At 44.3% G+C, this 13246-nt stretch overlaps 2 protein-coding genes across 2 annotated transcripts; one reads left to right on the top strand and one right to left on the bottom strand.

The window, feature by feature from the left end:
* On the bottom strand, positions 1305 to 5092 carry LOC8061409 (uncharacterized protein At4g14100). The gene is made up of 2 exons (XM_002463467.2): positions 4485 to 5092; positions 1305 to 1727 (listed from the first exon to the last, which is right to left on the bottom strand). The coding sequence occupies exons 1-2, from the start codon at positions 4969 to 4971 to the stop codon at positions 1543 to 1545; spliced, it is 672 nt and encodes a 223-aa protein (XP_002463512.1). The 5' UTR covers positions 4972 to 5092; the 3' UTR covers positions 1305 to 1542.
* Positions 7483 to 9679, top strand: LOC8060868 (basic transcription factor 3). Its single transcript, XM_002466049.2, has 6 exons — positions 7483 to 7641; positions 7801 to 7868; positions 7972 to 8120; positions 8235 to 8291; positions 8708 to 8746; positions 9188 to 9679. Exons 2-6 carry the CDS (start codon positions 7801 to 7803, stop codon positions 9349 to 9351), a joined length of 477 nt encoding a protein of 158 aa, XP_002466094.1. The 5' UTR covers positions 7483 to 7641; the 3' UTR covers positions 9352 to 9679.

Below are 13246 nucleotides of genomic sequence, written 5' to 3'. Positions count from 1 at the left end.
ATCCAAAAATTTTTACATCTAAACAAGACCTAACAATGATTAGGCCTTGTTTAGTTCCCAAAAATTTTGCAAAATTTTTCAGATTCACCGTCACATCAAATCTTTAGACGTATGCATGGAGTATTAAATATAGATGAAAATAAAAACTAATTGCACAGTTTGGTCGAAATTGACGAGACGAATCTTTTGAGCCTAGTTAGTCTATAATTAGACAATATTTGTCAAATACAAACGAAAGTGTTATTATTCCTATTTTGCAAAAATTTTTTAAAAAGTAAACAAGGCCTAATTTAACAGCAAGCATCCTGGAAATCTTTTTCAAGCACCGGCAGCTGCAGTGTTGGAGCACCGGTATAACTGATGCCTCAAACTCGAAAAGGCATTTGGAGAAAGTAACCGGAGGCGCTGAGAGCGTCGTCTTGGCTTTGGTTCTCGAGTCTCCCTCGTACTCGTACCCTGTAGAGCAGAGTACAGACGCAGACACATCCCACAGCATGCATGGAATGGCCGAATCAGAAATTTCCGCTCGTGCCGTTTGAAATGGCTCTTGGACAGTCTCAACGCCCAACCGCCAGCTGCCCCGTTCGTCCACACCATGAGAATGATGAATGAATGCCCGTCAGCCCCCCGTGTGTGTGGCGCAGCGCGCGCCACGACGCCGTGGTTGGCGTCTGGAGTTGCCACCCAGGCCAGGCCAGGCTCCTCCTCCGTCCACTTCAACTGATCCCCGCCTCACCATTCACAGTCACTAGTGTGGCCAAGGTGGTACGTGACATCCAACACGGACCAGCTGCAGCTGCAATAGTATTGCACGGCGATTCACTGCTGCTATCACCTGCACGGTCGACCTGCCCGCCCGTCTCCATCGTTTCTGAGGGCTTTGTTTAGTTTGCAAAAATTTTCAAGATCGAATCTTTGATTGAACATTAAATATAGACAAAAAAAAATAAAAACTAATATAGACAAAAATAAAAACTAATTGCAAACAGGCGGCACAGCCATATCCATATGCATGCACCGGAGTACCGACAGGATCATCACCATTCACCTCTCAGCTCTGAGTTTCGCACGCCGCACCGTCACAGCTCTAACCACGACTCTGAGCCCTATTTGCTCCTTCCCCAATCTCATACACTTACAGTGTTCCTTGCCATTGCCATCCTCATCTGCTTTTTTCCAGGCCTATCACTGCGCCAAATGTTTACAACCGGATCCAATGCAATGCAAAGCAAAGAGCAAAGCTGCTCCATCCCATCAGTTATGGCACTACTACTACTAGTACCATGCTTCGCTTCATTTGGTCAGAGATAACAAAACACAGGCAAAACATTACTGCACAATTGCTTTATAAAAAGCAGAGTTAATCTCCTTAAAAGTAAAAACATTACCGCACAAGAGGCAGTGGTACATGAGGGCATGTAAATCATAGCCACCACACACCCTGTTTACACCTCACCTCCATGCCCAAAGGCCACCAAAGCTCTACCGGGGGACCAGGATGGGAACATAACATTAACATGGCCGCAAGATGAGTCCTCACAGTCACAGCACGCTCCTGGGGATGAAGCTGCTGCTGCCATGATGCCCACCATCAGAGATCTCGGTGGTGGTCTCGGCGGCATCGGCAAGCCCACCACCGTCCTTGGTGAAGCAGTACTCTGGGGCCTGCCACGCTGCGTCCTCCAGCACCGCTCCCACCTCAAAGCTCATCACGTACGCGATCCTACCTGCACATCGGCAACAAAAGGAGTACCATTACCAATTTACCATACAGCCATATGTATCTCTTGTCAGTGTCACTGGACACTGCAGCCTAACAAGAGGCGTGTCAACATTCTGTCGTCCACAAAGTAACTTGGCTGTCATGGTAAAGTGCCATTTTTGTCCCACCACTCAGCTCTAAGGAAACTAGTGTCAGTAGCTTCAGGGACAGCAATAAAACAAGGAGTGTGCCAGCAAAAATGACTAGCATAGCACCCATGGAGGTAAAGAAGAAGTATAGCTTCATTTGATTTTCCTTTTCTGGACTCCTGAGCATGGCAAACTTAGCTGAATCTACTTGCTGTATCACTTTGGTGACACCTTAACCAAGCTAACTTCACAACAAGAATTTGATATAGTAATAAGCAATACAGAAAGTTCTCCCTCAAAGCCAACACAGAAAGAAAGACCTCTGCTACTTCAAGTGACAGCTAGATGGTCCTCACGCCATAACCAAGTTAACATGGAAAAAAACAATGTGACACACTTGATTATACTTTATCATTGAAGAAATGACAGATAGGCTGATGCCCAGCGATAATGAGGGGTCTCAGACTAGCATAGACAGTGCTGTCCACTGTCCCAATGTTTTGGACAGCTCTGCGTACCCTTCGCAAGATGACATTAAGAAAAAGCTAAGCATACAAAAAGAACTTTCTGTAGGGGTATGTTACAACCAATGTACATGGGTCAGTGCTTCGCTAAATGGAAGCATGCACATAAATGCTAACATGATTGAGGGTCAGGCGGTCAGCTACCACAAAATTTGGACGAATTTCAATATCAAGTAGGTTTGTGAGCCAAAGCTCCTAAACAAGTTCTTCAGAATCAGACAGAAAAAATGACAAAATGGGCAAAACAATTGGAGCAAATCCAACTGGTAATAGTCCAAAGATGATCTACAGTCCTAGATATTCCTGAAAGAACAAGCATTGCTGTAACATGGAGAAAACAAGACCCTGAGTAATAAATAATGAAAACATTCCTCTGGGTCTTGCTGGCTATATTGATTCAAGTGGAGTATTTACTGGGAATCAGTTAAAATTCTAAATTAAATGCTAGCTCAACCCCACTTCATTCAAACAAAATAGCTATGGTTCTGGAAAGAATACTGTGGCCAATCTTCCCTCCAGTGATTTTTCAGACAGCACTTGGTGTACAAGCTTAAAGAAATTAGAAGCCAGAGGAATAGTAAATGTAACACCTTAATGAAGCTAACTTCACAATAAGAATGTGATGCAATAAGCAATATAAAAGGCATCTGCTACTTCAAGGGACAACTAGATGGTCCTCATGCAAACACGCCTTAACCAATCTAACTTGGAAGAAAACTACTTTACATCTTCTACTATAAGGGACAACCAAAACCAGTAGAAGCTCGTACAAGATTTATCAATGAAGAATGACAGGTAGGTTGATGCCCAATAGTAAGTCAATAATGAGGAGTCTGATAATTGCATACACAGTATTTTCCATTATCCGAACCTTTGAGTTGAGACAGCTCTGCATGCCCTTTGTAAGATGACACTAAAACAACAAGCTAGACCTACAACTATAAGAGCTTCAAAATGTGTCAGTGCTTGGCTGAATCAGAGCAACCAATATTCATGGATCAGTGCTTGGCTGAATGGAAGCATGCACGCAAACGCAAATATGATTGGGGGCCAGCTACCACAAAATGTGGACAAATTTCAAAATCAAGTTTATGGGTCAAAGTTACTAACAATGTTGCTCAGAATAACATATTTTCTACTTACTTGGTGATTGCCTTCAAGCCTGTTAATGAAACTGACAAAATGGGAGCAAATGCGACCGATATAGTCCAGAGATGACCTAGATATACTTAAAAGAACAAGGTGGAACTAAAAACAAGATACCGAGTGAATAGTGGAAACATCTTCCTGGCCCTTGCTCCCCATTTTGATTAAATTGGACAATTTATTGGGAATTAGTTTACATCTAAAATAAATGCTAGCTTAGACCTACTTCATTCAAACAAGAAAGGTATGTTACTGGAAGTAATAATGAGACCAGTCTTCCGGCGATTTTTCAAATGGTGCTTGGTGCACAAGCTTATAGACATAGAAGCACCAGACCTCATGAATAAAATTCAGTCTTCTAGAAGACGTTAGCAAGAAATAAAATTCACGCTTCTAATAAAAGATGTAGCCAGAAATGAAATTCCAGTCTTCGTTTACTTATTTAGGCCACACCATCATCAGTGTCCAGTATATGGTGCACTTTTTTTTTTTTGGTAATTGGCATCTCTTTGATGTCCTTTCTGTAAGATAGACTCAATCTTTGAATGAAGTATAATTGATATAGAAAAAAAGTGCATAATGTGAGGAGGGTACCATTGATCCTTGGAAGGAAAGCAATGCACCCAAGTTAGAAGAGTAATAATACTACTATATAATAGTCGGTCAAGAGATTTCAGGTGGCTCCATGACATAGCATTCCTCCAATTTAGCTCCTTCCCACACTAATTAAGCAATACCACTGTAACAATGTACCGGCATTTTAAGCATTGCCCTTTTCTACAATCAAATTAGATTAAGCATTCCCGTGGAATTTTGTTTCTCCCTAAACGGGAAAATAGAGGGCATGTATAGCTCAGCGTCGCGTGTAGGATCCTGCAAATTCGCTCCTGCCGCTTTCAAAACGGCACACCAATTGTGTTCGAGAAGGGAGGGAAATCGATGAAATCCATAACCATCAGTTACCTGTGTAGAAGACCCACTTGACAGGTCGCTTGGTCTTGACGTCCTCGTAGTAGGTGATAAAGTCGGCCTTGGCCCAGACGTGGCAGTCGAATCCACCGGCGTCACGGCGGCCGAGGTAGACGGAGCCAGGGCGGAGCCAGTCGGGGCGGAGGATGCCGACCCCGACGGCGGCGGAGCGGCAGGTGCGGCGCGCCGGGGTGTAGAAGAAGGAGGTACCATTGTTCCACTCGTTGTCATAGTAGGGCGCGTCGGCGGCAAGCTGGTAGCGGATGATGTGCAGGTTGCGGCCGCCCGGCCAGTCGTACCAGAGGTCGGCCACGGACATGTTGCCGTGGTACTCCATGACCAGCGTCGCGTGGAATTGCGGGGGCCATGGGGTCGGGGTCGGGTCAGCGGCGGCGGCGGCAGCGACTGAGGTCGCCGGGAGGCAGAGGAAGAGGAGAAGGACGGCGACGGCGACGGTGACGGGGAGGTGAGGCGGCGTCATCTCCGTCGCGGTGGTGGTAGTGGACTGGTGGTGGTAGTTGGTCGGAGGCTCGCAGTCGCAGTGGCTGACTGCGGAGGAGATAGGCAGAGCGCGGGCCGCCGGGCCTGTGGTTCAAAAGGCCCAAAACCACTGTATGGGCTTGGCCAATGATAAATGACCAGCGGTCCAAAAGCCTAAACCGTTATACGGGCTTGGCCCATAAAAGTTCAGATTTTTTTTTAAAAAAAACTAAAAAGTTCAGAAAAATAACAACACACTATTCTCTTTATGATGGAAAAAATCCATTTTACCTTCCTAAGCTATTACCCTAGTCTGTATTCTCTTCTTAAACTAAACCAGACATTCATCGCCAAACTCAAAAAACTATTTCAGGGGTGTTTAGTTCCTCATAGAATCCAAAATGCAAAACGTCAACTACTTTGGAGTGATGAAGTGTAAAATGCTAAAATTTTCAGGATATGTTTAGTTCCATCCAAAATACAGAATTTATTGCCCTCATGAGAGCCTCTTGAGGCTCTTTTTGGGTTTTTTGGCCTCTTGAGGCCAAAATCCAAAATAAAAAATAACCATCTTTTTGCAGAAATTTTTGCATGGTGTTTAGTTCCGTTTTGCAAAATGATAGACCAAAACCTAAAAAATTTTGGGAAAAGGGAGAACTAAACACCCCCTCAAACTACTTTCCTGTCCAAGTGGCCTTGAAGATGGTTTTGTTTTTTTGTAAAAAATCTAATAAATCCTTAATATATGAGATTATGATGGATCCGAATAAATATCTAGAGCTCATAAAATATATCAAGAACCTTCTAAAATTATATTTAGTTCCTAAAAATAAATTAGATAAATAAACTAGAAGAAATCCCAAAATATTAGTTTTGATGTGGAAACGTGTTTTAAAAAAATTTATGATAAAAATATGAGATGCAACCAGCATAGATGTAACTTACATTAATGTTGAATGCACTCATGTTGGTTGTGTCTTATATTAATATATTGTGTTAAATGTCTGAAAAATCCAATACTAATCATGAGCGTTCCAATAGCGACAACCAACTTAACATGCACCCCCTCCATTCTAAATTATAAGATGTGTCATTTTTAGAACCTTGGGGAATCATGCATGAATAGTTCATTCTAGTTTAAAGTAGAGATGGTAACGGGTATAAACCCGTTGGGTTTTGTTAGCCCAAACACATGCCCATGAACATAAATTTTGCCTGCTAAAAAACCCATGACTCATGACGGGTTTTATTTGGTACGCGGATCCATGCCCATTGGGTCATGGGTACCCATCGGGCCGCCCAAAGGCACATCATAGCAACAAAAAAATAGAACATAAAAATCATGTCTCAAAACATGAAATTGTATTCATTTCTTCTCATTTTTCGCTTAAATGCACATACCATCTTGTATATGTCTGTAGTTTAGTAGAAAAATTTAGAATATTGTCGACTGATATGATTACTTCACTATGATAGATCAGGGTTTTAAAACCCATGAGTTTATGGGTTTGGGTACTACATCCCAGACCCATGCTCATATTTTTGCCCATTAACAAACCCATATGCAGAGAAATTGACCCATACCCTTGCCATAATAGAGTAAAAACCCATCGGGTTCGTATTTCGGGTATCCGTTGCCATCTTGAGTTTAAAGGGTCTACATATACTTATTTAAGAGCAATAGAAACACTTCAAAAAGTTATTGGAGAATCATTTGAGATCCATAATGTCTCAGTAATACAAGATAAATGGTTTCACAAGGTTATGCATTGAGAAAATTTATTAAATGAGATTGATAATTATGGTTTTATACCATCACTTTGAGTATCTGCAAATGTTAGATGATGTTTAGGTAAGATTTATATTAAAATGCACGATCCAGACGTTTAGATTAAAGGTCAATGAATCTGATGGCTATAATAGCTAGCTTCTGTTGTAGTTGATCTTTGTGCATGGGGTCGTGGTCCAGGTTATGAATAGTTTATTTTTTGAAACTTTAGTATGATATGATTACCTTTTACGGCTGCAAAACTGACGCATTTGTGTTGCATAAGAAAAAATGATCCACAAAGAGGAAATGATATTCTAGGCTCTAGCATATAATAAAAGATAACAGTTTTTTTAGACAAAATAATCCAGTCTGTTTTTCAGAGAAAATACAATTTTTTTTTGAGAATTACGCAACACATCATACTCATCTCTAATCTCTATGAATATACGTACGCGAATTCTATCCCTATGAGTACCTCCGAAGGATTAAGCCGAGGTTTATAAGACGTTTAGTTATTAATGGGGACATCGCCTACAACCGAAAACATACATAACGATAAAAAACTGTTTGTTTCTTGTAAACGGGAAGGGTGTATATGGGATTTATAAAGCCTTTGCCTCGCACAAATTAAGAACATGTAAATATGAAGTACCGGCCCAGCCCACATCCCTGAATCTAATGGAAAGAAGCCAGGAGTTTCCGATGGGCGGCCCATTGAAAGCCACGGTGACATAATACGTAGAACTTCAGGGACTTGAGTGGAAATTTGAAAACCCTATAATCCTCCCCAAAACCTACCGCCCATCTCGCGCCGCCGCCGTCTCCTCCTCCCCCACCCCATCCCGGAGCTCTCTGCTCGCGCACCCTCACCTGCCCGCGCCGCCCTCCACCACCACCAAGGTCAGTCATTTCTCTCACTTCTCCTCAATCGGACATGGTCGTACCAAATCGGAGACGGCGACCCCGATTGCTGGGTGCGCTAGAACCGATTCGTTCTCGCGACAGATCCGTGCTCCCTGCGCCGTTTGACCGACTGGTTGGTTCCGTTCCGTTCCGCAGATGAACAAGGAGAGGCTCATGAAGATGGCCGGCGCCGTCCGCACCGGCGGGAAGGGAACCGTGCGCAGGTAGGTGTTACTGACCGACTCGATTCCCATGTATTGGCTTCCGTGTTGTTCATCTGTAGCTTCGAGCCCAGTGATTAAAAAAAAATGAGCTTTGGGTTTGTAGGAAGAAGAAGGCTGTCCACAAGACGGGCACGACCGACGACAAGAGGCTGCAGAGCACGCTCAAGAGAGTAGGGGTCAACACCATCCCTGCAATCGAGGAGGTGAACATCTTCAAGGACGATCTCGTCATCCAGTTCTTGAATCCCAAAGGTATATGCCACTCCTGCTCTGTTGTTGCTGGCCACTACTACATGTTGTAGAAATGAGGAATCCTGGTGTTATTATTGACTGATTTGTCTGGTGCTTTCTGCTCTACCCATGCAGTGCAAGCTTCTATCGCGGCAAACACATGGGTGGTCAGTGGATCTCCACAGACGAAAAGTAAGAATACTCATTCTTCGTTTACACTTGATTGACCAGTCATGTAGTAACTTGTTACTCTCAGAGCTATAGCGTTTTCATGTCAGTGAATGTTCTACCTATATGATCATTGGTCGCCCAAGTACAGCAGCGCTTTGCTGAATCTTTAGAATTCTGCACCTGGTTAATCTGTACACAGTTGTAGGTCCTTTTGTTTCTTTCAAAGCTACATTTTTATTCAGTAAGCTGCTATTTGAGTGGCTTTTGTTCTCTGGTTTCTAAAATGGTATACATGTTTGTAAAGCCATTGATGCATGTTGCATGTACTTACATAAAAAAAAGCTCAGCTTCCCCTTTGAAGTACAGTGTTTCTGTTTCATTCTATTCTTTTTTATGCTGCTGACTTATTCAAATTGTTATATATTGTGTATCGACAGAGCTACAAGATGTTCTGCCTGGGATCATCAACCAACTTGGTATGTTACACTCTGTACCCTAATGTTTAGGTTGTTATCCAAAAAATGGTTATCCTGTAACGTATTTGAGGATTTGTGGTTACACTTGATTAGGCAAGTTGTGCTCATCTAACTCCTCGTCATCATTTAATGTCCTGGTCTTTTTCTAATGTTATCAGAAATACTTGTTGCTGCATCCCATCATTTCCTGTTTGATCTTTTCTTGCATTCTCTCGATGGTTAGCACTTCTAGACACATGAGAATGGATACATACACTTTGCATATTTTATCTGTTGCCTTTATGTTCAGCAGCTAGAGTTTCTGTTCTGCCTGCCCTGTTCCTTTCTGTGTTTCAATCAAATATAAAAAGCAACAAGTGTGAAGCAAACAGACGCTTGTAGCCAGGTTACTAAGGATATGAAAGAGATAGTTAAACACTGTTTTTTTTTTCATTCTTCCAGGCCCGGACAACATGGAACATCTGAAGAGGATTGCTGAGGAGATGCAGAAGCAGGTGGCTGCTGCCGGTGCTGCGGCGCAGGTCAAGGAAGAAAACGATGATGATGTTCCAGAGCTTGTTCCTGGAGAGACTTTTGAAGAAGTAGCTCAGGAGGCAAAAGCCTGATCATAGACTCCAAATAGTGAAATGTTACTCGACCACCCCTGTGAGGTCATGGTTTTCGTGTGATGGCACTCTTGCTCCACCCCCTTCCTCCCCTCCTAGGCCAGCACCATCCACTCTTTGTGTTCGCAGTCTGGAAACTTTTAGTTTCTCCATCCAAGCTTTTACCTAAGGTTGTGCATGTCGAGATGCCATGGAATCCATTTTGCTGGTTTTGATGATTATTGTTACGTTTGTGGTTGGTTCACAACATACATGAGCACCAGGTTGTACTGGGTCATCACTCTATAATGTTTGTGTAGTTGTACCTGGTGAGTTTCATTTTTTGCAATTGTTGTATAATTGTGATCTGCTATCTCTTCAACAGTGTTTTTCTCTAACAATAAATCAGCCAATTGTACTTCCTGCCACAATAAATCAACCGAACAAGTCGCTGGAAGATATCACTGACATTGACATGTCAGTTATTGGGGAGCAGTGGATGTTAAGCTTATGATTAGTACAATTTACAGAACCAGTTGCATTGATGTTTTATGAATTTGCATTGGCGCCGGCATCAGCAGCACAAGCAGCTCTGCTGACTCTCTCAGCCTGGGCCTTTTCCTGCCACGGACATCATCTCATCTTCTCCCGACTCAAACGATCATAGGAACTCGGAAGCAAGCAACGCCAAGATCGATCGACTCGTGAAAAACCATTATTTTTTTTTTCACTAAGATCAATCGAAAAGCCGCATAATGCTAGCAAGAGCTCACTAAGATCAATCGAACCTTTACGAAGATTTTTTTCGAAAAGCCGGGTAAGGCTGTGGCACTGATCCGCAAGACAAGTGCCACAAAAGAAAAAAAAAAATCTCTGCTCGAAGAATGAGCATCCCGCAAAATCTCTGCTCCAAGAATGAGCACGAACAAAATCTCTGCTCAAAGAAGCATGTACAGGGAATGAGGACGCCCTGGATCATCGTCGTCCTCGAGCGCCGGTGCCATGGGCTTGGCCTTGGCGGGCGTGGGGCCCTGGATCATCGTCGTGGCAATGACGACGCCTCCTTTGCCTCGAGCACCGGCGCCATGGGCTTGGCCGGCTTGGCCGGCGTGGGGCGTGGCGCGAGGCGGATGTGGTCGGCGGGCTTGCTGACGATCTTGCCGGCGAACATGTCGCTGAGGTCGGCGGCGTACTTGACGGTGCAATGGTAGGCGTCGGGGGAGGAGACGACCCGCGCGCGTAGCCACAGCAGGATGCGGCACCTGATGTTGACGTTGCGGGGACGGAAGGTGGTGCGCACGTAGACGGCGGTCCCGGGCGTGAGCCGCCGCGCGGGGCGCACGGTCTGGGCGCCGCGCGGCGCCATGAACGCCGGCCTCCCGGTCCCGGTCCCGCTCTTGGCCGGCGTGGAGGGCGGGCGCGGCCTGGGCCTGGCGGCGGCGGGGAGCGCCGTGAGGTCGGGCGCGGACGCCGGGCGCGCCATCTTCTTGGCGGCGGCGGCGGGAGCTGACTGAGGTTGCGGCGGCGGCGCCCTCTTGGCGGCAAGGACGGGGACCGAGCTCTCGCGGGCCGGCGGCGGGGGCCTAGGCCTCGGCCGGGGCGTGGCGTGATCGGAGGGCAGCTGCGGCGGCGGCGGCATTGCTCTCTTCCTCGACGGCTGGCTGGCTTGATCTGCTATTCTCCTCCGGTCGGCGCCTCTCGGGATAGGGTTTTAGGGCGGGATTGGATTGGATTGGTTTGGTATGGAACCGAATGGGCTGGGGATCAGAATTCAAGAAGCGGCATTGATCTATGGGATCGGGTCGCTTGGGATGAAAAGATCGATCGCTGGAGGGAGTTGCAGTTTGAATCGGAGTCGGAATCGAGTCCAAATTGTGATGATTTTGTGAATGTGAACGCAGCCCAATCCAAGCAAGACTGCAAGAGCGGCAGCAAGGCATGCAGCCAGCGTGCTCTCCCTCCACCTTCCAAGCGCGCGTCATCACTTCCACACGGCATCTACCCTAACGTAGCCGCCATCAGTGCCGGCCCTGAGTTTTTAGAGGCCCGGGGCGAAAGAAAAATCCAGAGCCCTTTATACATATACATAGGTCTTATTTAGTTAGGCCTTGTTTATTTCACCCTAAAAGTCAAAAACTTTATAAGATTTTTGGTCATATCGAATCTTACGACACATGCATGAAGTACTAAATGTAGTCAAAACCAAAACTAATTACACAGGTTGTCTGCAAATCGCGAGATGAATCTTTTGAGCCTAGTTAATTCATGATTGGACAATAATTGCCAACTAAAAACGAAAGTGTTTCAGTACTTAAAACAAAAAAAATTAGGAACTAAACAAGGTCTAAGGAATTTTTTTTGGTTTTGGCTATTGTAGCACTTCTGTTTGTATTTGACAATTATTATCCAATTATAGACTAACTAGGCTCAAAAAATTCGTCTCACAAATTACAGGTAAACTGTGTAATTAATTATTTATTTTATCTATATTTAATGCTCCATGCATACGTCTAAAAATTTAATGTCACGAGAAATCTTAAAAAAATTTAGGAACTAACAAGGCTGTAGTTGTTGTTATTCTAGAATAAACGTCTGATTGGTTCCTCTTGCTAACTTTTAGTCACTTTAGTTGCTAAACTTCCAAACACACTGACTAAAAAAGAGCTAAAATAGTTTAGTTACACTAGTCACCCAAGAGTAGCTAAAATAGTCTTAGCTGGCTAAAATTTAGCAGGAGAAACCAAATAGTACCTAAATATTCTACATCGTAAGCCAAAACTAAGTAGAGAAATGCTGAATAGTACTGAACAACGTGGGATATTTAGTACTACACCCAGAACAAAAAAACTGTTTAGGGTTTAGGGTTTAGCCTTTTAGGGTTTAGGAAACGCAAATACTGAACGATACTGAATTTTGTCAGTATAACAATTCGGAGGTGTAGAATAGTACTTGTATATATATACTCATAAATACTTAACTCTACATACAAAAGCAATATTCATATACAATAATTTTAATTCATATAAATGTATAAATACCTTAAAAATCATTGCATGCTTTATTGGTTTGCATACTTGGAGGTGGGGCCCTGTCTGGTTGGGGGCCCAGGGCGGCCGCCCCGCTTGCCCGCCTCCAGGGCCGGGCCTGGCCGCCATCTCAGCCATTCCAAGCTTGCTTCGGAATGTGAATCTACTGCCCGCATCGTCCTCTCCTCCATCTTCTTCCCCTAGCCTTTCCATGTGTGAGTGAGATATATGGCCACTGTGAAAGGTCCAAATGGCTAGAGGGGGGGGGGTGAATAGCCTATTTAAAATTTCTACAAACTTCAACTAGACAAGTTGGTTAGTAAAACAAAAGGCGAAGCTATTCTAGCACTAGCACAACTAAGCTATGCAAGCCACTTACACAAGTCTAGCACAAGTTACAACAAGAAAGAACAACTACAAACTTGCTATACTCCTAAACAAGAAGACTAAACTAAACAAGCTAAACAACTTAGCAAGAAAAACAAGTAAGTAAAGGAGTGGAGAGTGATTGTTATACCAACGTTGTAGAGTAGAGATATATCCAACCAATCACTCACAATCACAAGAGAGTCCTCGGTAAGAGATGACACAAGATTTTTACCGAGGTTCACTTGCTTCCCGGCAAGCTAGTCCTCGTTGTGGCGATACACCCACTTGATGGATCACGAGCTAATTGGCAATCCAAAGCCAAACCCTCAGCGGGTGCCGCACATCCACTCACAAGATGGGGATCCTCCAAGCCACGAGCAATCCACTAGAGTAGCCAATTGCGATCTTCCGCGGGGAAGGCTCAAGAACCCCTCACAAATCACTTGGTGAGGCTCGAAACAATCTCCAATCACGAGCTCAACACCTCCCTTGCACCAAGCCGTCTAGGGTGTCGGGAAACA

This window comes from Sorghum bicolor, chromosome 1 (assembly GCF_000003195.3).
Source record: "Sorghum bicolor cultivar BTx623 chromosome 1, Sorghum_bicolor_NCBIv3, whole genome shotgun sequence".
In the NCBI taxonomy this organism is placed as follows: domain Eukaryota; kingdom Viridiplantae; phylum Streptophyta; class Magnoliopsida; order Poales; family Poaceae; genus Sorghum; species Sorghum bicolor.
Note: the sequence above shows the minus strand (reverse complement) of the source record. Positions and strands in the feature narration are given on the sequence as shown.